At 37.0% G+C, this 23,647-nt stretch overlaps 3 protein-coding genes and 1 non-coding gene across 5 annotated transcripts in view; 1 reads left to right on the forward strand and 3 right to left on the reverse strand.

The window, feature by feature from the left end:
- The window catches only part of LOC115233509 (ankycorbin), an 8,462-nt gene extending 865 nt beyond the window's left edge, over positions 1–7,597 (reverse strand). Inside the window, exons 1-13 of the mRNA XM_029803995.1 lie at positions 7,456–7,597; positions 5,983–6,259; positions 5,640–5,888; positions 4,945–5,369; positions 4,427–4,685; positions 3,144–4,081; positions 2,380–3,036; positions 1,656–2,062; positions 1,081–1,419; positions 838–914; positions 562–716; positions 215–285; positions 5–43 (exon numbers count right to left, since the gene is read on the reverse strand). Of these exons, the coding sequence (XP_029659855.1) occupies positions 5–43; positions 215–285; positions 562–716; positions 838–914; positions 1,081–1,419; positions 1,656–2,062; positions 2,380–3,036; positions 3,144–4,081; positions 4,427–4,685; positions 4,945–5,369; positions 5,640–5,888; positions 5,983–6,259; positions 7,456–7,597 (4,035 nt within the window). The remainder of the gene's footprint in view (positions 1–4; positions 44–214; positions 286–561; positions 717–837; positions 915–1,080; positions 1,420–1,655; positions 2,063–2,379; positions 3,037–3,143; positions 4,082–4,426; positions 4,686–4,944; positions 5,370–5,639; positions 5,889–5,982; positions 6,260–7,455) is intronic.
- A 2,590-nt stretch (positions 7,598–10,187) lies between these two features.
- Trnac-gca lies at positions 10,188–10,259 on the forward strand. Its single transcript has one exon. It is a non-coding gene; the product is annotated as a tRNA-Cys (tRNA).
- A 206-nt stretch (positions 10,260–10,465) lies between these two features.
- LOC115233427 lies at positions 10,466–13,320 on the reverse strand. Its single transcript, XM_029803838.1, has 5 exons — positions 13,116–13,320; positions 12,548–12,897; positions 12,181–12,452; positions 11,829–12,060; positions 10,466–11,720 (listed from the first exon to the last, which is right to left on the reverse strand). Exons 1-5 carry the CDS (start codon positions 13,145–13,147, stop codon positions 11,548–11,550), a joined length of 1,059 nt encoding a protein of 352 aa, XP_029659698.1. The 5' UTR covers positions 13,148–13,320; the 3' UTR covers positions 10,466–11,547.
- A 329-nt stretch (positions 13,321–13,649) lies between these two features.
- LOC115233428 (protein yippee-like 1) lies at positions 13,650–23,112 on the reverse strand. 2 transcript variants are annotated; one of them, XM_029803839.1, is made up of 5 exons: positions 22,720–23,112; positions 17,390–17,796; positions 16,662–16,705; positions 16,000–16,108; positions 13,650–15,917 (listed from the first exon to the last, which is right to left on the reverse strand). In XM_029803839.1, exons 2-5 carry the CDS (start codon positions 17,489–17,491, stop codon positions 15,828–15,830), a joined length of 345 nt encoding a protein of 114 aa, XP_029659699.1. In that variant the 5' UTR covers positions 17,492–17,796; positions 22,720–23,112; the 3' UTR covers positions 13,650–15,827. The 2 variants fall into 2 exon arrangements, with proteins under 2 accessions (XP_029659699.1, XP_029659700.1); XM_029803840.1 differs by lacking the exon at positions 22,720–23,112 and adding an exon at positions 18,913–18,979.
- Positions 23,113–23,647: the final 535 nt, after the last annotated feature.

Below are 23,647 nucleotides of genomic sequence, written 5' to 3' on the forward strand. Positions count from 1 at the left end.
GAAGAGCGATCACCTGTTTTTCTTCTCCATGCGTCACTTCCACCTAAAGGAAAAGGAGAAAAAAATAATGAATAAATAACAGACAACTTATACATAAACAACACTGAAACTTTATAACTTGCTTGCTTTAATCACAAATTAAGATTAAATTTCTATTGAGCAATGTACGTTTTATTTTTCTGTCTCTATTTTCTCATATGATGCATTTTATTACCGTCATATGTCCTCTGCCGCGACTCTCTATCTTCGGAAGATGTTCCGCTCGATCTGGGGCGTCTCCACCTACTGCAATTATAATCTACATTCACACTACAGAAACTGACTCTTCGCGGGCTGTACATACATATAGACGGCTAAGTCTATAAGAATTAAAGTGATTTAATTTTCTCAGTGACATACAGGAAAAAGATATATACGAATGTCTTCTTTAATTTTTTTTTATCGTTTTTAAAAAGATAATATATATATATATAGTGTATAAATAATTATAAATTACAAAAATATATATGTATATCGCAAAAGCAATGCATTATGTACTTGAACGATAATATATTGACTCACGATACGTATACACTGGAATAGAAGTGTAAGCGCTAGTCGCGTGATGGCAACGATGAGTCTTTTGGGTGCATTGTTTAGCTTCGGTGCAAAAATCTGGAGTGGTTGGTCTTCCCTGTAATCTTCTCAATTGTTCATACAGGAACGCTTCGAATTGTCTGATAATGATTACATAATATTAAATTATACCACAATTAGAGAATGATAATTATTAATATATAATTATATAAATTTTTCAACGTTCTCTATATGTATAAACTTATTTGATCCGACAGTAACCTGAACGTTAATGGTTGATCGTACTTCGCGACGCCAAGAATGGGTCCAGACATGCCAGATCTATTAAAAGCTTCCACCTGAAAAAATCACTCTTTGCAAATCAATGCAATCTCATGAGATATACCCACAATAATCATAATATTCTGATGATATTGATAGCGACATTAACTTTTTTCATTTGTATAAAATGATTACGTTACATAATATATTTTTAATATGAATTTTATAATAACTGGGCCTCACCTGTCTTTTCACCAGAACATGCTCGTTCGCTCTACCGTGACGAATCTGCAATCTCTTTAGTTCCATCAGTTGGAAAAAGATCTTTCTTTCGAGATAATAACGCCGCAGACTAATTTGCACATCCCTAGTGATGGTCTCCATATTGAGAGCTTGCTGTTTCGCCGTATTCGGACAACATCTTGCGTTTCGCCTCCGTGGAATTCTCGATACTCTCGGGCTCGGCTCTATCCCGCTGTCTCTACCTCCGCTGTCGCGACGTTGTTTCCGCCAGAATCGTTCTCGATGGGCATGATCGGAATTTTCGATTGTAACTAAACGGTTGCTAGTGGTCGATTGTATCTGATAATGAAATACGTTGATTGGCATACCATCAATTAGATCTTGGTACACAAAATATTTCTTCCTTAAAGTCGGGGAAATATAGAATTATACGGAAATATAGTTTTGAAGTAAGTTTTATTAATCATAATAGTACTTTTTTCCAAAAAGAAAAAGTTTAGAGATAATTAATTTAATAATATGTTATTGCATTTGATAATATGGATTAATAGGCATAAATTCTTTTTTTAGACTACCTGAGGCAAAGAGTTAATCCTGGCGGTTCTAGATGTACCTAAAGTCGTGCTAGGAGTCTCTTCCTCGCTCGTACTTGGCAAAACTCGCATAACACCAATCTCATTGTCTTCTTCGTGCTCCGTATCGCGCTCCAGTGTATCCTCTCCGAGTGCTTGTCTGATTTCCTGTTCAACCGCCTCGTCTTCGTCCCATTCTGGGCTATCTATCACCGCGACTATCGCACGCTGATGCGGCGAACACTCTTCCGAACTTTCAAACAGATGTTTCTTCGTTAATATATTTGAGGAAGACCTTCCTGTCCTCGCGTTCCTTCCCGTAGATGGTCTCGAGCGTCTTGTCTTCACTGGCTTCAAGGACTTTGGAGAACTCGAGCAACTATCATCGATAGAATAAGAATCTTTGCCCCCTAAAATTTTGGTCCATTAGGCAAATCTTTGTTGAGAACAAATGTGCGGAGTATTGTCGAAAAAAGTAATTTACAAATGAGTAATTTATAAAAGTTACAACTCGAAAAAAATTATATTTTTTACGATAAATATTTTAATTTAACTGCTAGACAATATCTCTATTTAAAGATTTTCTGTATTCGAAGAGATTAATGCTTTAAATACCGGAAATTTAAGTTGAAACTCATGAATCGTGATACGTTTCTATAATTTTTTAAATGTTTAAGCTTCTAGAAACATGTTGCATATTTCAAGATATGCAGTATTTTTGACTTACTTGTTTCAATCTCTGATTGTTCTCTATTGTCTGATCCATTAACATTCTCCGAGTTCTTATCACGAAGCGTCCTTTCCGGAGAAAGAGTTTCCTTCACATTCAACATCGATTCCGTTGATGACACGCCCGTAGATTTTTCATCGTGCTTGTTCAAATTTTCATCCTCTTTTGATTTGGCATCTTCAATCGATTCGGAGCTCTCTTTGGCGACTGTTTTCATGGATATTTGTTTTGTCAAAGTCTCGCCTTCTTCCTCTCCTGTTTGACCTGTAATTTTATCCTTTTGGACACTACTCGCAGTTTCGTGTACCTCTAATTTTCTTGAAGACGGTGTTTTCGATTCTTCATTATCCGATGAAGTCTTTTTCGGAGCAGTTTTTGCGTTCTCCTCTCGCTTCGAATCTTCGGAAATGGATTTTCCGCTTTCTTCGTCCATGGTAATAGAATGTTGGGAAAGGTCCTTTTGATCCAAAACAGATTGCTTATCGGTTTTCTCTTCGTCTTTAGAACTGTCTCTCCTCTCATTGACGCTTTCTTCAGTAGCATTAAGTTCGATACTTAAATAAGATAATTTATCAGGTATTTCGTCCTCGTCCGTTTTTTGCTTTTCGTGCGTATCGTTGCTCGGTGTTACGTCCTCGGATGTATCTAACCTGTCTGAAAGATTACTATAGCCAGTGTCAGGCAAACATAGATTTATAATAAATGTGCTCACAAATTCTGTACCTTTTTGCAACATTCGATTTTTATTTGGTGTGACTTACCTTGCATCTCATCATTCGTTTTCTTGGCTCTCTCGTCTTCATCTTGGATTTCTTCAGTAATTTCGGAATTTTCTTGCGTCCCTTTCGGTACGCTTTCTCCAGAGACATCTTGCCTATCCATTTTGTGCGACGATGCCGTTTCATTTTTATCGGAAGTAGTAATATCTCTGGAAATTTCCTTCGTCTCTTCTGTCTCCATCGTTTTCTTTTTTAAAACATCTTGATAGCTAATCTCCCTCGCTATATCCAACGTTGATTTTGGAGTGTCGGGCATTTGATCCTTGTGAACCATCGCCGTGACAATTACTTGCTCCACAGTTTCCTGACTGGTGCTGTCTGTCGCGTCTCTGCGATATCGAGATTCTATTATCCTCTCATCAACTTCATCCTCTTCGAGTGGTGTTCCCGAAGTACGCATTGGCTCTCTTATCGCTGCGCTTCTTTCTTTCTTATCGGGCGAGTCATCTCGAGCCACTGCATTTTCATCATTATCGGATCTTTTTGATTTGCCAGATCTGGACGTCTTCTTGGAGCTACGTTTGTGCATTTTAGTCAGTTTTGTCTCCTTTGTGCATTCTCTAGGAGTCTTTGATCTTCTTCCGGATACCATCTTTTCGCATTTTTTTTCTAGCGATTTTTTCACCACAATCACCTCTAAGCTGTCGTCGCTTACACTTTGATTGTCATCATTGTCCTCTTTTTTCGAGCTGTCTTTGGCTGTTGTTTCATTAGAGCTCTTACTCTTGTTCCTTCTTGTTTCCTGCTGCATTTTTGCGCGTTGCCGCTGTACGGTTACTTCAGTTTCATCGTCGTCGTGAGAATAGTCGCAGCTATCAGATTCGATCGACGAATCTGAATATTCGCGTTTGTGACTCATCGATATTCTTCTGCTTCGTTTTCTTCGCGGATTGCGTCCGCTGTTGCCATTATCATCATATCTATCGATATTTAACGACAATTTAAATAAATTCGATACTTCATAACAATGCAATGCGATTTTAATTAACCAAGAAGGTTTAGAAAGCATGTTTCCATCTCCATTTTCCTCTTTCTCTTTCTATTAATATTTTTATATTTAATTGTCGGAACTTATTAGAAAATTAATCTGTATTAATTATATCGACATTCTAAAAAATCTTAATTTAACAAATTTAAAATATTGAAAGTTTTTATATAATAACTTGTAAATGATGATAAAAAAGAGTTTGTTATATAATATTATGAACGCTCCTTGTATTATTTTGCCTTGCATACATGATGAGATATTATTAGCATTGTTTTACCGCGCGGATTCGCTTCTAGCTCTTCTCTCATCTTTTTTCGTGGATGTCTTCGATAATCGCACTTCCTCTTCGCTAAAACTTCGACTATCCCGACGAGCCAGCTTTTTTGAATTACTTTTTCGCCGCGTTCTCCTTTCTACCCATCGTTCCTCGTAATAGAGTTCGGGATGTCTGTGCCTTCTGTGACCTTTTCTACAAGGACTACTATCGCTCGCGGAGCTACTCCCATCATGTTTCATTCGAAACTTTGCTGTGAAAACTAAAATCGTTCCAGTAATTTACTTTGTTACGAAAGGCAATAATATATTACTATTGTACATATTTTGTTTAACGTATAAAGAAAATATCGATTCTTGAATATCTTTAAATGGTGAAACTTTAACGTTAATAAAGTCACACACTCATCTCGCAAAAATATTTAATATATAATGAATTTTGCAATAATTCACATTATTACTTTGTGTGAATTGCTTCTCAGCCAAATTTATCTAATATCTTTACATTATACCTAATCTGACCTTTGTTCGGTGCAGTTTTATGCGTCCTCAATTGCTGAGCCGTACTGCCACCGTGCATCTGGATCAATTTCGCGCAATCTCGATGTCCTCTGTAGAGAGCCGCGTCCAGTGGAGTCATTGAGTTGCCCTTGCTAGTCCTAAGAACAGCGTTGATTTTCGCGCCTTGATCTAAAAGGATCTTGCACGCGTCCAAGTAGCCGTGCAAGGCTGCGACGTGAAGAGGCGTTTTGCCGTCGTGCGTAGCGACATCCAACGTGCTCGGTCTTCTTTTCGCCAGCCACTTTATCAACTCGATTCTACCAGATGCGACAGCCTCATGGCCGATCCCTGTACCTCGTACAGTTCTGGCGTGAAGCGAACCGCCGTGCTGACTTAGAATCTTCAAGGTTTCCAACTGGCCCTTAGCCGCGGCGCAAAGCGCCGGTCTGAAAGAAGGCGTCAAATTCTTTTTGAAACTGATACTTTTTATTAGAGTCGAAATATACAGCGAATCGATTAAACTCGACTACATTAGTCGATTGTAGAAAGCTATTTAGAGAAAAATATCATCAAGAAGACCGACTGTGCGAATAAAGATTATCCGTAACTTTTCATAATCTTACGTTCTACCCTTTCGATCCTGACGATTGGGATCTGCACCGAGTTTAAGAATTTGTGCGAATAAAGATTATCCGTAACTTTTTTCATAATCTTACGTTCTACCCTTTCGATCCTGACGATTGGGATCTGCACCGAGTTTAAGAATAAGTGCGGTGGCATCAGCGTGACCCAAAGTGGCGGCGTAGTGTAACGCGGAGCAGCCATTATCGTCCACGTGGTCGGGATGAGATCCGCACAAGTTGACCAATGTTTCCACGCATCGCGCGTGGCCCCGGGAAGCTGCGCAATGAAGCGCTGTCAATCCGTCTTTGTCCGAAGTACCCGCAGCCGCCGATCCTCCAGCTCTGAATCGTTGGAGGATTAATAAATACTATAAAGATCTGTGATAAACTGATCCGTGTCAGAAAACTAAAACAATTGTGACGACCAGTCATCTACCTCGCCAGAGCTAATACAGCCTCCACGCTACCCGCGCTTGCCGCCCACAAGATTGGCTGTCGTCCGTCTTCGTCCTTTGCATTTACATCCGCGCCGAATTCCAGGAGCGTTTGCAGAACTTTCAAACCGATCTTTTTAGGAACCGCGAGCTCGGCTGTGGCGGCCGCGCCGCAGCATTGGGCGGCGTAGTGAAGCGGAGAACCACCGCGTAAATCAGGAGTGGAAGGTCGTGCACCAGCTGCCAAGACTAATCGAACGCACTCCGCTTCTCCGCAGACTGAAAATTATTTTTACACCTCCGATTATTATTATTATTTTTTTTAGATATTTCAACTTGCGAAAGAAGAGAGGATATAATAGCTGTCCCTCGTCAAGGATTTCCTCTTTAAGCGTCCTTGCTTTGAATTGCGGGTAATTTTTATATCAATTTTCTTTCATATATCACAAACCAAATTAAAATTGTATTAAAATAAATTCCATTTGAAATAACTATTAACTCAAGAATGAGCACATTGTTTCGAACCTATATTCTTACGCAAACACGATGCAAATATCTAGAATACTGTGTTCCCTTTTTGGAAGGTCAAATTGTCCGCGGTCGTACATTAAACTCCCTTAAGAGCTGGGTGACGGGTGAAAATGTAGAGCGCATATCGTTCCCTCCAATCTTCGGGGAGATGATGGCGTGTAATGGTCAAGTAAGGTCAGTAGGTCGTACCGGATGACGTCACTTCGGTCTGCTAACGATCACGCGAGAGCACATATTATCGCGATCATTTGAGCGAATTGATTATAATTATATCTCAAGTTATTTGTATAATGGAAAACTTATAAATACATGTAAAAATGTTTCTTTATTCAAAAAACTTGGACGGATCTAAAATAGTGCATTTCTGTAATATGATAATCAAGAATTTTTAAAAATTGAGTTATTTTTAAAGTCCTAGCGGATCTTTAAGGGATCTTTAAGGGATCAAAATTTAATATAATAAGATAAAAATCTAACACGATTTTTCACAGTATAATATAAGAATAAATATAGTCATCTCTTATCTTGAAGAACAAATATTCTCTACAAAGTACCAAACTAATCTATCGACCCGATGCGAATTTTCACGATTGTGTGTAAGAATTTTTCCGAAATATTTTTCTAGTTTAGATATATTAGATACAAGTAAGAGAAGTACCGGTGGCCCAATATAATTAAAATGATTAACATTTCGACATTAACCGAGCATTTCGAAACAACACGATGCACAGCAATAAATGGAGATATCGTAAAATTGAAAATATCGATTTAGATATCTGCGCGCGGAAGACACGTCGCTGTAATTGTAGCCAGATCCGTATCCTAAAATGTGTAGCCCCATTAAAGTACGATCAAATTTTCGATTCTAAATCAAAGCTGACCACGTGGTGGACTGACCAGGTCACTCGCTACCATAGAAACCAATGGTCACAACATGCGGCTACCTATAAAAGAATCGTATAATGGCTGATACCACGGCAAGGTCGCCACGTGTCGAATTCTAATCTTCGCTTGGCGTGGATCGTCCCGCGAGCTGTCAAGAAACTGATTACTTAAAATACCAGGCTGTTTAACCTCGGTATGCATAGTGGATCTTATAGTCTCGGCGACGTAAATGGAATAAAAGTTTTATCATCCCTTTTTCTGAAATCTGAAATTCGTTTAACTTTTCTCGTAAATTCGTATTTTATCACAGGTATTTTAGATTATTAAAATCAAAAATGTGTATTCTTTTTTTAAATCAAAATTATTTTTCATTGAAATTCAAATGCTACATAAAAAGAAAGTGTATATTTACAATAAGTTTAAAATTTTTAAGTAGATATCGTAATTTTTGAAAATTAATTATGCGGCATTTTCTGTATAAATGAGATAAATTCAAAAAATCTAAAATCCACTTTTAAAAAATTTGCGGTATAGAAAATGTACGATTATAATTATATTTGTCTGTCCGAAAATAAGTTTTATTTTATTTAAACTGCTTTTTCTTCATGACATTATTGTTACTTATTAACGATAGATATCATCTTATATATTTATTTTTAATCAAAAATAATTTCTCGATTAATCAATTAATAGAGAAGTAATTAATGTTTGAGCTAATCACGTGTAAATTTGCATAAAAATATCCGTTCGTGAATAAGATGTAAATCGCAAGAATACAGTGATCTCACGCGAAACAATACTTTGTTCATCTGTTTACAAAAAAATGCAATATATTTTTATATTATTTATATGTATCAGTGATAGCGTCTCTCTGTTACAAGGAAATATAATTGATCGAAATGAATTTATTGGGTTACTTTTCAGTATAAGATAAATTTGATATTACATACAAACAAAATTTATCGAATTTTCAGAAACTCAAGTTGTAAACAAGTAACTTCTAAAAAAATAAAAATTTTAAGAACAAATATCTGTGCATGATTAAACTTTAAATTAAAATGAGATCCACTTGTCAAATTACTAGCTAAATAATATAATTTCGTTAGCTGTTCCCTTAATTAATAATTAATTACTAGAATAGCATAACTGTGTCTCACATTTGTATCGAAGAAAAATCGATTCCAGATCGGTGGAACCTTTTGAGAAAAAATAGAACGTTATAGATTTCTTGCGCAGTTTATAATCTTTCGATACATACGTGCAACGAACTCACACCGTACGATGCGGCGATGACTGGAAATCGTTATTTCGTTGATTCACCATGCCGCACATCGATCGTTATTGCTCCGTTATTAATTTGCTGAGACCTTCGTACTTCGTGATGTTGCGTCATTAATATTTAACGCTAACATCTCTCCGCGTTACATGCACCTCTTGTACGCCTCAAATAACACGTGCGCTTATTGTTTGCAAGATCCGAATTGGTAATCCCGATCGAAACGCTGTACATAAATCTCTCTCATGTACAATGTACATATTTACCGACAAAAGTTAAAAAATAAAACAGCTATTGTCTCTCACACACACACTCTTGCTCTACACGGAATATATATTTCTTATGCTTGATACAATGAATGATATTGACATAAATCAACGAATAAAATGTGATTGATATATAACTCATAGAAAAATATGAAAACTATATATTCCTGTATTGTCCCTTCAACAGTATTTTCAGAAACTCTTATCGAAAAATATTTTTCACTATATTTTTTTCATATCTTTAATAATATTCTGGATATTTTATAGAAGGAGAGGAAGAGAGAGAGGACAGATTTTATATTTATATATTTCTTTAAATTCTCTATAATCTTAAAGAAATAGAAAAATTGCAAAGAAAATAACCTTTTATATGACAAAAAAAATAGAAATAATATTAATGATATAATTATATAGAGAAATGCGTTAATTTTTATGATATCAATCAAACAATATACAAGAATTTAATCGATTCTCGTTCTAGTTATGATATTCCAAAATAATATGCATATTTAATTGGTCTCCTTACCCCCACGATACGAATTACGGAACCACCTCGGATTGCTTGCTTATCATTACGAATGGCGCGAGATTTCAAAAAGTCAAAGCCAGTCAAACGTCAAATGTTGCTCCGGCCACGAGGTCGACTCATTATGACAACAGTGAAACGCACCTTTATAGAGTGGGAAGCGCACTGAACTGAACAGTCTGCATTAGCTATTAGCCTAGCACGAGCACGAGTAAGTTAACGTAAGGGTTGCTTAGCTACCACCGCGTCTCAGTAACGTACCAATAAAAACAGACCCATATTATCGAGTGCGAAAAGATTTATCTGTATGTGTGTGTGTGTGATCAAGATCTGTCAGATCTCAGGTCTTGTGTTTTCCAATTAGATAAAAAAGCTCGGAGAGTTCTTTGAAATAGAATTTGAAAAATTTTTTTCAAAGTGAGGAAAATCTATTTAAACTACTAAGATTAATAAAAATTACAATTAAAAAAATTTTTCTTTTTGTATGTTAAATCCTGTTTTTATTTTTAAAAAATTGTAAAGTTTGTAATTATTTACAAAAATAAAAAACATTTTTCTAAGAAAATCCAAAAAGTGTATTAGAGCAAACATGATGGCTATTTCGATTAACCAAAATTATTTTGGGCTTGCATAAATAATTTTTATATGTAAATATACTTGATAAATGAAATAAATTCCCTATTCTGTGTAAGAAAATTATGTACTTGACATCAATCTATAACTGGGGGTATAGCTCAGTGGTAGAGCATTCGACTGCAGATCGAGAGGTCCCCGGTTCAAACCCGGGTGCCCCCTCATGAGATATTTTTTTATCATATTATATATTTTCTTATAAAGACTAAAAATGTTCAAGATATTATTTTGTAATGATTTACTTTTTTTTGTAATTACATACGTATATTATCATTTATATATGTGTATACAAAATTCAATACAATTTGGCAACATTATTATTATTGACTTTTTTACGCAAAAAACAGGAATAATAAATAAAAATCTCGTTTGATTTTTACACTTTATTATCAATTTCATCCAAAATAAGTAAACAGTCATATTAGTAAAATTTGTAGCAAATGTTAAATTTTTCTCAATGGTCATTAGAGTCTATCTTATAATATCTTTCAGAGAAAATATTTGAAAAAATATATATTTATCGATAAGAGCACAACTTTTGTATTTTATTTTTAACTTAATAATAATGTTATAGTGAGAAATTATAAGTAATCGATAAATTGTTAAAAAATTACAGAATTGTCTCGACAAAAAATTGATCGGCTCACTATTTGCTATCCCTCTCTTTTTTTATAGATGTAAAATTATGTCCAACAATTACATAACATTATAAACAAACATACATATGACAACAATATAGTAAAATATAAAATTATACTAAAAATTTAATTTTGTGCGTACTTAAATATTTGAGAGCGAACATTAGAAAGAAAAAAAAAAGTACATAAGAAAGAAGGTTTACCTAAGATTATAGCACTTAATATCTCTTCCATTAGAAAACAAATTATGAATAATATATGTGCTATTATAATTTATCCTAATATTGCTACATTATTGGGTTTGAAATTATTTTGTATATTCTATTGGTAGTGTCACTCTCAGTCTTTCAATGCAATAACTTTTGTCAATATTAGCACAGATATGAAAACTTTAGATATAATTTCTTATAAATCTTGCCGCCTCACTTTCTCTCTCTTAGTTCATTTAACTTTTCACTATAATTCTAATTTCTTAACAATTATTGTCAGTATATATAATTTTATATGAAGAGTAATATCTTAATAGTACTTGGAAGACTTAACAATATAATCATTTCTAATTTTTACTTTGTTATGCACATATAAAAAATAAATCTTGTAGAATATATATCATTTATGAATATTTGTCATTTTATATATAAGGCAATTTGTGAAAATTATATATATAAGATCTAATTTCTCAACCAATATCCATCTTCTATGTATAATTATAAAAAAATCGAGTGTTATTTGCAGTAGCATTTTTTTTTGTCATGTATGAGAGATGTTATAATGTTGCGATCTAAAAGCGAGTTCAATATTTGTGCCTAATCTTAAGAAAATCGGTAATATTCTGCAATGTGGTTTAGCATATCTTGAAAAGCCGTGGAGAGTGATGTTCCAAATTTCTGTCTCCATAAGTGCCTTGCAATGATATATTGGCCCGAAGTGTGCGTAGCTTCTTGAACTTCCTCACAGATTTCAATGGCGTTTTGCCAAATTGTTTCTTAAAAATTAATAAGAACGAATAATTCGCGCAAAAATTGTTTATACAGGTAGAGAAATATATACACATATGTAATTACGATATTATTGTATAAAGAAGAATAATTACCAAGATTGTCAAGAAGTTTACTTTGACCAGGTGGATCAAATTTTTGTAGTTGTTCAATACTGATAATCTTGTATTGCCTTAAACTCTGTAAAGATTCATAACTGCAGCAGCAAACACGATCATTTGCTACTATGTAACTTCCTGGCACTGTATGCTTCACAATTTCTTTCAGAGCTTCCTTCACCATATTACACTTGTTGACCCCTATTTGTTGCTTGTCAATCTTTTGTGGCTGTAAAACATGACACCAAATTAAAACAATGCAGCATTTTGCAGCAACTAATATCTATATAATATTACTTGGTATATAATAAATAAAACAACAGTAATCGTTAATAATACATTCCATTACCTCTGGTACAGCTTCAATCATATGCAACCATATGCGAGGTGGTATAGCATTCGCTTCCGCAATGCATATTATTGTGTGGGAATTATTATTGCGTTTTTTGGCAGAGTTCAAATCTGGTTGACGCTCTGTCATATAACCACCAGGAAATTCATCCACTATTAATATTGCACCTTCACCGCCTAATAACCAATCCTCTGGATGTTTCTTCACATAGATTGCAGAAACTTCGTCACATCGTTCGTATGTTTTTCTAACTACATGTTTCTTGATATCTGCAGTAACATATACATATATATATATATATATATATATCTGATTCTACATAATATTTCTTAATATGTCATAAAATATTTGTGTAAATAAGGACCTAAGTATGAAGCAGTAATTTCACAGGGAATATTTTGACACCATCCTAGTATCAATTGAAGGCACATTTTCAGGTCACATTTTATTCCAAAAAAGAAGGATTTTTCCCTTATCGACAGCTTTCTCAGGCAGTCGGGACAAGACCAAATATATTTGTCTATGATTCTTGCAGGATTCCATGCTAAACTACGTCCATTACATTCCAAATGAGGACAATTGGAAACTGTACGAATTAGACTCATTTCTTTTAACCAACTGCACAATTCTCCCTCGTGTCCTTTTTGCAGCATTGGTCGCACGACAACGTCGAATAATCCACCACCATCACTAAAGCTTCCCAAACTTCCTGTTCTGTAAAAATTTGTATTACAGGTCAAATGTAACATATCATTATGAACTGATTTATAATTAGTATAATTGATGTGAATGGCAAACTGCAGTGTTTTATTTATCTCAATGAGATTTACAAAAACCTCTCTCTATTTTTCGCAATCAGAGCAAATGATAGGATTTGTATATAATAAAGAATTATATAGCTATCATTTTTGACATTCCATGATTTTTATTACCTTGAATTTTTAACTTTTGCGTTCCTCATCATTAATTCTAAGGTAACAGACAGTGTTTAATAGATATGTAATAACAATAAATAAAAATTTGCCCACACACATAAAGTGAACAAAAAAAAAAAAAAAAAAAATTGTAAGAAACGCTAACAGGAAAATGTCAAATTAATACGATAGAATCCATTGTTATCTGTATATGATGGCTGGTGGCGCAACCGCGCAACGTTCCCCCGGTGGACACTGATACAACGAAGCCCAAAACGCAATGCGCATGCGTAAAAATGGAGCGCTATTATATTTGAAATCAAGATATTTGGACAAAAATAAAGATGTTTAATTTAAGCTCTGAAAAAAATTCATTCAGTGGTGTGTATACTTACCCTTCAGTCTTTTGTTAAGATCTTTATCATAGAATGCACTATGCGCTCCCATATTCGCGTTCAAAAAACCAAAACAAGTAGAGAAAACGTTTATACAAGATATTTACAATAGATTTACATCTTATAAAATTTAGAGAAAAAACGCATCTAAATTATCCTCAATACATTGCGGATTTTTTTTTATTTTATTAAGAACACGTTTTACAAAGCAAAATCCTGTGATGGTGGAAGTTGTGGAGGCTGAGAAGACTACGGAATTAGTGTCGATAGGTACATTTCAACAAGGTTCTGAAAAGAGGTGAGTGCGGATAAGGAGATATCGGCACATTAATATAAAAAGTACTCTGAGTGACAGCGTGAATATTAGGCCGGCACATTCATTCATCCGTTCGTTCATTTATCGGTCGATCAGTCGGTCAATCGGTCAATCTGTCGAACAGGTAGACGGTCAGACATTTTTCTACATACGCATGAATACACTGCACTTTCATATGGATGCACTTTAAAGATAAACGTATGTCTTGCCTACACGTGATCTTGTGGAAAACGGTGCGGGAAACGAGAGGAGCATTGATATATCATACAAAGTATTTCGTACAATATAAACGGATTATCGCTTAACGAATAAACACAATAACTCTATCTTCCTGTTAATAATATAACACTCACGTGAAAGAAAAACAATTTTCTATGCAAAAGTCGATTAAACGCAACAATTTATACGAGTTTTTAGTTTAATTGTTAAGTATCATGCACAGAGAGAAAGAGAGAAAGTAAGAAAGAGAAACGCAACTTGTATTTATCCGATTTTCACTAATAGCATAAGTGCAAACGCCATTAAATATAATAATTGCTGATAAGTTTAAAATTTTTATCAACTCTCGTTTCTATAATCATAACAAGAAGATAGCAACGGAAGAACTCGTCAAGGAATATAGCAAAAATGATAAATTCATATAATTAGCCTGTAATATCCCGAAGAAGAACCTTTTATGCAAGAACCATACATTGCATAAGAATGCATTTAAATGTAATATAAGAAAACGGCAACTCGATTATAGATATTCGATCGCGGACGTTTGTCTATATTTGATGATTAATATAGATTAATCCTCGATGAAGGACTATCATTTTACGTGGGGAACCGTGACCATCATTACTAACAATCTCGTAAATACACAGTTGGATCTTATAAAATATTTACGAACGAGATCGATATTTTAAAAGAAACGAACAATCGCTCTTTCCTCTATATTTCAGATATATTTCATATTACGTGCATATAGGAAGGCGCCCGCGCACACACGCGCACACACACGCACACACACATCTTCAAGATTTCACAACGAAAAATTCAATCATACTGCACTCTACTCAGCCGATGAAGAGGATAAACATATTACAACATGATATTACAGACAATTTGGCAGGCATGATGAACATAAAACCAAATATACACACGTGACACAAAACTTGACCACGTTTTTCTATGCTATCGCCCCTCTTACACTTCTTTCATTCACTCGCTCAAATTCTTTCCTTTTTCTCTCTTTTCTCTGCTCTTGTTGCCTCCGTTATTCTTATTTATTCCTATTTTCTCTATCCACGAGGTCCTATAATAATGTAATATAGGCTTTAGTACTCTATAATGTATGCTAAATTCTAGGACTATCGCTACGCTGTTTCTAAATACAACGTAGTTTCCTTAATTAATATTAGGAATATCGGCAGTGAAATTCCAATGACAGACGCGGCAGGCAGGCAATCAGTCCGGCAAAGTTTGTGGCACTTGCGCTGTTCCGGTGCGTAAAACAGATAAAACTGATTGTCGGGGTGCCCCGCACGTTTAATTTTTAGCATTAAGTGTTGACATGCACACGATGCCACGCAATGTCTACAAAGATAATGGATCAAAATTAGGAAGGGGGGGCACCCCACTGCTCGTACCGAGCGATCTCGCTTCCTTATCTCCACCATGGCACCTTCATTATCATATTCCACCATTACTCGACATTATCGTCTTATTACTCTACTCTTTTCTTCCATTGAAAAATAATTTCTTTACAATACTTGGTGAAATGTGTCCACACCGGCGAATACGGATCGCTGCGATCGCCTTCTTCGCTTGCTCGATTTGATCAGAAGCAAACCGATGTTGAATCGTCCGAAACGAAGATTACTAAGATTATAAATCACAAATGAAATCACAGACTTTCGTTGGTGGTTCGAATAGAGAGGGGCCGCACATTGCAATTAGAACAACGTTGTAGGCATTATCAGGAAAAGTTTGACGAGAGGCACGGAGAACTTGTCTCTCTCTATTCCCCTCCGCTCTTCATTCCCATCCATTCTCCTTGATCATGTGCGCAAGTTCGATTATAAACTTTCCTTCCTTATACTTTTGACTTGATTCGAACGCATGCTCCTAAAAAATATCATTAAATGATTAATTTTATTAAACTTTCCTTTATTCAAGATTAATTTGAATATTTTGTTGGATAACTAACATATTTCCATCCTAACGTGGTTTTGCAACATTCGCAATAGATATCGGCGACAGCATGCAACCCAGTTAACAGAACTCGCTCCTCCGCAGGTCCGCAACCTACGTTCACCCTACATAGTAAATATAATTATCATTTTGCAAAATGTTTCTCTCTCTCTTCACCAAAGATGTATATATAATCAGGTATACTCTAAAATTACCAACCATTACTAGAAACAATAACTAGAAAAAAGAATATCGTTTATCTTAAATTTTCCCAATTAATACTTGACAAATTATTGATAATGTTTTCTAATCATAAATAATAATTGAAAGAATTTCTACCCATTTAAAATAAATAAATAAATAAATAAAAACCCAATTTGGAAATAAAAATCTTATTCTTTATTTATTTTCAAGTAGTTTCTTCTTTTCTCTGTCTATTCTTTTACAAAACTTAAATATATTAAATATAAAAAGCTAAAAAGAGAAGAAAAGAGTGGTGCCAAATTAAATTCTTGCTAAGAAGAAATTGGCCTTGATTTAATTGAAAGAATAGAGATAATTTTGAGATACCCTGTATATATACATACATGTATATTATAAAAATGATCGACAGCAAAGGTGTAAAAAAAATTATTCTTTATTTCATTTATTTAATATCTTATTGTTAATTATGCTTACACGGAATTAAAGAGATAGGCACGACCTTGACTGCCCTGGAAGGACTGAAATGCGAAATGGACAGAATTTAGTTTGATTCGTAATGTATAAATGTACATGATAAAACGAGACATCGAGTTACACTCTCCTATTATTAGCTATTATGGAACTATTTATGATGTCGATCGGAAGCGCGTGTTTCCGGTTAGCGAGTTTCCGACTGTGATTTCTTCAGGCTATTATGGATCTCTTTGAATTCACATTATTACTGTACGATGAAGTAAACGATAATAATCTTTTCCAATCAACATCATGATTAGTTTCCGTTGGCGAGAAAGGAAATCATTTCAATTGAAAATCTTTCTCCAACACACACACACAGTTCCATAATAACTCTCTTAATCCCTTATTACAGATTATGATGTCAGAAAAGTGAAAAAAATAAATCTTTTCTTGTACTACATGCTACTGTCGAAATGAATTAGTTTCTTCATATCCTGCCATAATCATATTCGCGTCGATATATAGATTAATCAAATATGTCGATAACTTTCATCGACATAAAAATAAGATTAAAAGTAACTTTTGAGACACGCGTTTTCTTAGAAAATTTTAAGTAACGATTTCTAGGCTAGTACCAATATCATATAATCCGATATGTTCTCTCATTGAGAGATGACGAGAGATGATTTCTTTAAAAAAGAAAGAAATGCAATAGAGACGTGTTGCTTGATCGAGGTATAGCTCACCTTAGAGATGAGTTCGTCGTGATTGGCGAGATGAGCACGGCAGTGAATGCACGAATAAGTGCGGTGACAGGAAGGTAGGTACGCTTGAAAAGTTTTCACCATGGTGGCTTGGCGTATCCAAGCGAGCGAGGACACACTTTGCCCTTGCTCGCTGCTATTCTCTATCCTAGCAGCGCAAGGATACAGATCTCTTTCTCTCCGCGAGAAGAGAAGAGAGAGGGAGAGATTTGCGTTAGAGTTTTCTCTCTATTTATTTATTTTCCCTTTCTTTTCTTTACGTTCAGCGGACACGAAATCGAATTTCTCTCCGAAACGCGGGGTGGTGGTGCGATAGTAGCCCCGTTCACCGCCGCTTCGTGCTCCGATCAGCTGTTGAGCTGGTTCAGACAGCGCCGGTTCGGGGACACCTGTAGTCAATAAAAACAAAGGAGATTACTGAAAAATGTGCAACGTTGATCTTCATTTCGAATCGATTCTCGTCGATATATCAAGTCCGTAGACCGTAGTCCATCCCATAACGGGATCTCGCGACACGTCACTTTTTTTTTTTTTTTTTTTTTTTTTTTTCCATTTGACACGCCAAGTTTGATACAGATTCGAGAGTGCGTTAAAAACGCGCGGGCAGCGAATAGGTAGCTCAGCGACGTGAGTTTTCATATTCGTATCGCAAGGAAAGTAGCTTTTTATCAGTAACAGTTATTGTATTAGCTCGGAAACTCTAATTTCGCGCTCTTACAAGCTCTGCAATTTTCACGAGATATACGCGTCGACGATATATCGATCCGTACGTCCGTGAATTACTCCGCGATGAATATCTCCGCCAGCGGTAAACTGCATTACGACGAGTTGCAAATATTGTAGCACAAACGTATGAGCTTTTGTGTATACGTATTCTTCGTCTTGAAAAAATTCTTTATTTCAGCCATCGCGAAATGTCATTGCGTTCTTTCGCTATCCTTTCTCTTGCTCTTATCTTTCTTTTTATTTTCGTAAAAGAAGAAAGAAAAGGCTATTGGCGACTGGGTGGGGAAGAGCGCAATGACAGCTGCGGAAATGACGTTGAAAGCGAAGCAAGGCACAGCTTTCAAAGGCAATTGCACCAACGTGCTACACACATCGGCTGACGTGCCGCCACGTGCTGGCGCGCGTTCAAACAAAGAGACAAGGACGTTACGTTATTATGAATCGTTAAAGATAGAGGTCTTTTTTTTTCTACGCGCGAGGCGAATAGAGACGCGCGAGGGCGCGAGTCTCTTTCTTATCCTTCCTTAGAACGGATGCCGGATGCTTTATAAATGCTAATCGCGCACTCGCTTCTCCGCAAAATCTCCGCTAATCGAAATTGATTCTCGCGATGACCTCGCGGAAAAGATTTAACTAGAGCTATCCAGTCCAAGACTGTCCAAGTACATATACACTCGCGAGTACATCTTTAAACGCACTTTGAATACGAATATGATAATTCTTAAGATGAAACAATCACTGGGATATATTGAAATTTATTCGGATTCGCGAGTATATACCGATTGAATTGGATCTCGTCTCCGTTGACGACTGGCTCGAACGAGAGCGTACGGGAAGGAGTTTCCTAACGGATGGCCGAGAACAAAGAGCCCGGGACATTCGAGTCAATATACTAGTCAAGGTCATTGCTACTTATTGTAGACGCACCGGCGTCTTTTTTATTCTCTCTTCGCGCAAGTACACACGCGACGACGAGAAAAAGAGAGAGACCGGCTCAGCAATTCGCCAAGCTTGCAGCGATCGACTAAAGAGAGGAAGCTTGTACGCATTTGTGAGAAAATTTTATCTAAAATTTATATCTCTCGTCGCAAATCAGATAAAATCGAATTATCTATTCATATACAAGTGTCACGAATTATAAAAGACAAAAATTCTTTTTGCGAAAGATTCTATACGGAATTTAAAAAGAGGGAAAAAATTGTTGTGAAAAATATATATAAATAATTTCTAAAATATATATAATTCTTGGCGGTTGGGCAAAAACAGAGACGATAAATTGATATAAATGATTATGAAATGTTTTTATTGATCACAAGCATCGATCTGAGCTTCTTTTCACCGATAAGTCTATTCGATACTTTTAAAAAGAAACCTAATAAAGTACAAGCCCCGGGTGACTCGGAGAGGAATGATCGAGGGGTTGACGACCGAGGACCCAAGTGCGGGGGACAAAGACCCCTCTCCCCCTGCGCTTCCAGTTATTTATAAACTGCCTTCTGTGCGCAAGAGAATTTACGCGAGTCATTCACCCTTCACCCCGCATTAGAACTACATTACAAACGAGGATCGAATGGGCGGGTGCGAATGCCCTCGTCGCAACGTTGTCGCAACGCACTGATTACGACGCAGGGAAAAGGCAGGGGAAGATGGCGGAGAGAGCCACACGAGAAGCCTCGAAGAATCCTGCTCAAATCGCGATTGAGAAATATATTCTAAACAATGACAAAGAAGTGGGTTCAAGCGAGCCAATGATTCATTAATTTTAGACAAATCTGAAGGGCTCGTAACTCTCAAAAGTGGCTCGAAGAAAAATATATATGCACGATGCGCGATAAGGAAAGCAGCGAGAGAGAATAAAAAAAAAAAAAAGAGGATAAGGAGATAAGGAAGTTGTGTGTGGTATCGAAAATCGGTGTCTCCCAAAATGGGATATCGAGGAAGAGGAGGAAGCTACGCGAGGCGCCAGGAAAGAATCGCGTGCAACAGGGAGACGAGAGAGAAAAGAGCGAAGCGCGCGCGCGCGCGCGCGCGGCTATTCCGTCGCGCAGTCAGCTGATAGTCCAGTCAGCTGTAAATGTACACAAAACCGTTGTCCAACAGGTTCATGCGACGCGACGTGACGCAACGCGCCGCGCCGCGACGCCGCCTTCGATCGACCGACGAGTTCGCAAGGACAACTCGCCGTTCCCTTCCTTCTTCGCAAGCCAACGAGGAAGCAACGATTGAACCGATCAACCGCGAGAAGAAATATTCGAGAGTGTGCCGTTTTAACGCGCGGTTCTATATATACGCGCCAAAGATAGGAGCACCATGTTTACGCGCAATATTACTCATTCGAAAAACAAGATCTCCTCGCGACACGATATTCGCGATTGCATTGATACGATCGATTGAATAAATCATACATACATTGACTAAATAAATAAATAAGAAGAGAGAGAGAGAGAGAGAGAGAGGATGAGAGCCGTGTGTCTAGTTTAATTAATTCACGTCATTGTTCGTCGTCATACATATTCGTTTTCTTTGCAACCCGGCCGTCAAATATAAATAACAGATTGTTTTTCAAAGATGGTCGTGTTATCGTAAAATGTAATGCGCAGAATTTTTATAGACTATAATTCTGATTCTTCTTTTTTCGATAACGCAATATTCTCCAACAAATTTTCTTGTCAAATATCACATATACATGTTTCCATTATAAATATTATATATTTCTCTTGCAATATATATATATACATATATTAAATAAAATATATGATATTTTTTCTCCGCATTATTACGATAAATAAAAAATCTGGTAAAAAAAAAAATCAGTGTCTATTCAGTTACGCTATCCGTGGACAAGACACATTTTAAACTATTATATTATATTTTTCATAACATTCTTATATTCGAACTCGTTTCGGATATATTTGAAAAATTCAAAATGATCTCGTAACGCCAATCTTGCAGCAGTTGGAGCGAAACATTTGAAAACGTACTTGGCTGAGATAATGATCCTGATATTTTTATGACGCGATAGGTAGATCAGCTGTTAATGTATACAAAACATCGCGGATGCGCCGCGTTATCTGGCGACATTGTCGCTTGTGTATCCGTGTACCACTTATCGCATACGTATACATATGTTTACGCGCGTGTCTGTCACGCATGTATAAAGAAAATGGATAGTCTAAACATCTCTCGCAGATCTACAAACCATGTTTATAGATTGTCTCCTGTATATTTCTATACATCGGTACATGTAAAAGAATCGAAGATAGGATCGCGAATAAGGGTCGAAAGATTCCGTTATTTTCAGCCATGTGTCGGTGGAGTACAGTTAACGTTAAGTGCGATTATATCGTCGTACGAATATTTTTCGTGAGTTTGCGTGTAGTTAGACATCTTATTGTTAGCCATTTTAGATTTTGTTTAAAGAGAAAACGAGTGGATTTTTCTTTCTCGTTTAAAAATAAATAGGATCAAATCCACGGACACGAATCCGAGGTGAATGTCTCGGTAATCACCGGAAGTGACAAGAAATCGAGCGTAATGGGGAAACGCACACATACGCACACAAATTAACAAAATAAATATTATTATCTTACGAAACGATAAATTTTTCAATCAACAACAAAAGATTGTTGCGATAAATCGAAACCAAACGAATCCATTGATAACAGAAGAGAGAAAGAGAGGGAGGGAGAAAGGGGAAGAGAGAGAGAGAGAGAGGGAAAGAGCAGAGAAGAAAGGATTGTGGGTTGCTAACCTGACGCGATACCCCTGCTCGTCGGCAAGGACGAGGGTGAGAGCGAGATCACGCGAGACAGAGGACAGAGGACAGAGTACGCCTCGCCACCTCGCGAATCGAAACGCGAAGAGGTGAGGTGAAACGAGAAGAGGAGAGGAAAGGAAAGGAGAGGCGAGGCGGGACGGGACGAGGCACAACGAATGAGGCAGCTGACAGGCCCCATCAGCTGAGAACGTACACAAACCCGATGATTTAACGCGACGTATCCGCGGGCATTAACGCGGGTTCGATGCGCGATAGCGCGTCAAATTTGACGCGCGAGATAATAAAATATAATGTCCCTCGTCGAACGCGAGAATGTTACGGAAGTTACGAAAACAATAATGCGTAGTTGGTTCGAGACGGAGGCAAGTATGGAGTACGTGACTACGACTATACGTTTCAATACAGTCGCAATCGCGAGAACGATGAGAAAGAGCTTTCGGGGTCGGAGAGACGGCGAAATAACAAGAGCGAGGAGAGAGAGAGAGAGACTTATTTATACCGATCGAAAGCGATATATACGAAGCGCGCGCGGTCGTCTTACGCTTCGATCAGCCCGATTTCGCGTCGTGGATATATCGTGTCGTCGCCTACGGATTGCATCGCTGCTAGACTTTGGCGATTCTCTAGCTTTCGTGGCGCCGTGAAAAACACCTGACGCGATCGCGCATCGTACACGATATATATACACGCGGAGAAAAATCACAAAGAGAGAGAGAGAGAGAGAGAGAGAGAGAGAGAGAAAGTTATTCGGATAAACAAAGATAAGGAGCGCGTTGGACATTTTATTTTGATTTTTTATTTTACATACCTCCATATGCATCCGTGACCGCTGCAGCAGCGTGCGACGACGACGCGGTTGTTGCTCGGTCCTCCTCTCTCTACTCTCTCGCGGCTCGGGCCTCGGAGCGCGAACGACCACGGATCACGGCTGTTTCGTCTCTGTACGATTGTGCCACAAACAACGACGGCGACGGCTACAGTTCGTCACGATCATTACTAAATTACGCGAGACGCGCTTGCACGTCCAGCGAACCACACACCGTGACTGCTGATCGTTGCTCTCTGATGCTCTCTGATCGACTCTCGTCTCGGCGTCGTTCGATTTATTTCGGTTCGTCCGCAGGCGAAAGGCGAAATCGCGCACACAGGCACGGGCACACGCACGGGCACACGCACGGTGAACGGTGACCCGTTTCGCGCGCACGCGCCGCGTGCCGCGTCCCCGTCCTCGTCCACGATCCCCGACTTCAGACCGGACACCGCCAGTAGAGCGCGCGAATCTAGCAATTTCAAATGTTGAAGACAAAAATATGCGTGCAGAGGCAACGGAGGCTTCATTTCGCCTCGCATCGCGTCTACATGTATATGCAACAGCTACTTTTTTCAAATTATCTACAATCTTTTTCTCCCACATTGAAACTATTTTATACAATTATCATTGTCGTCAAACATCTGTACATATATATGTGTGTATGTGTTTAGTCTATAAATATATTTGAATTTACACACACTGAGATATAATCATACCTGAAAGATATGAAAAAATGCAGCCCTCTTGTCTCCTTTTTTCTCATTTTAGAAGATGAAATTATATTTCAAACATGTGAAGAGATATATTTGCTACTTTCTTCTTTTTTATTTTAGAAAAAAAATGTCATATATTTTAAAGATGAAGATATAATTATCTACGTCCGATATTATCTTTGTAAATATTTAAATAAATTTCGCCAAATAAT

This window comes from Formica exsecta, unplaced genomic scaffold (assembly GCF_003651465.1).
Source record: "Formica exsecta isolate Colony F162 unplaced genomic scaffold, ASM365146v1 scaffold175, whole genome shotgun sequence".
Lineage (NCBI taxonomy): Eukaryota > Metazoa > Arthropoda > Insecta > Hymenoptera > Formicidae > Formica > Formica exsecta.

Excerpts from the sequence above, each read along its gene's own strand:
- LOC115233427 (XM_029803838.1), bottom strand. The coding sequence starts at position 13,147 with ATGATGAGGAACGCAAAAGTTAAAAATTCAAG. Across the intron at positions 12,898-13,115 it reads GCAAAAGTTAAAAATTCAAG|AACAGGAAGTTTGGGAAGCT; the intron begins GTAATAAAAATC and ends AAATTTTTACAG. Across the intron at positions 12,453-12,547 it reads AATTACTGCTTCATACTTAG|ATATCAAGAAACATGTAGTT; the intron begins GTCCTTATTTAC and ends ATGTTACTGCAG.
- LOC115233428 (XM_029803839.1), bottom strand. The coding sequence starts at position 17,491 with ATGGTGAAAACTTTTCAAGCGTACCTACCTTCCTGTCACCGCACTTAT. Across the intron at positions 16,706-17,389 it reads ACGACGAACTCATCTCTAAG|TCCTTCCAGGGCAGTCAAGG; the intron begins GTGAGCTATACC and ends TTCGCATTTCAG. Across the intron at positions 15,918-15,999 it reads CCACGTTAGGATGGAAATAT|GAGCATGCGTTCGAATCAAG; the intron begins GTTAGTTATCCA and ends GATATTTTTTAG.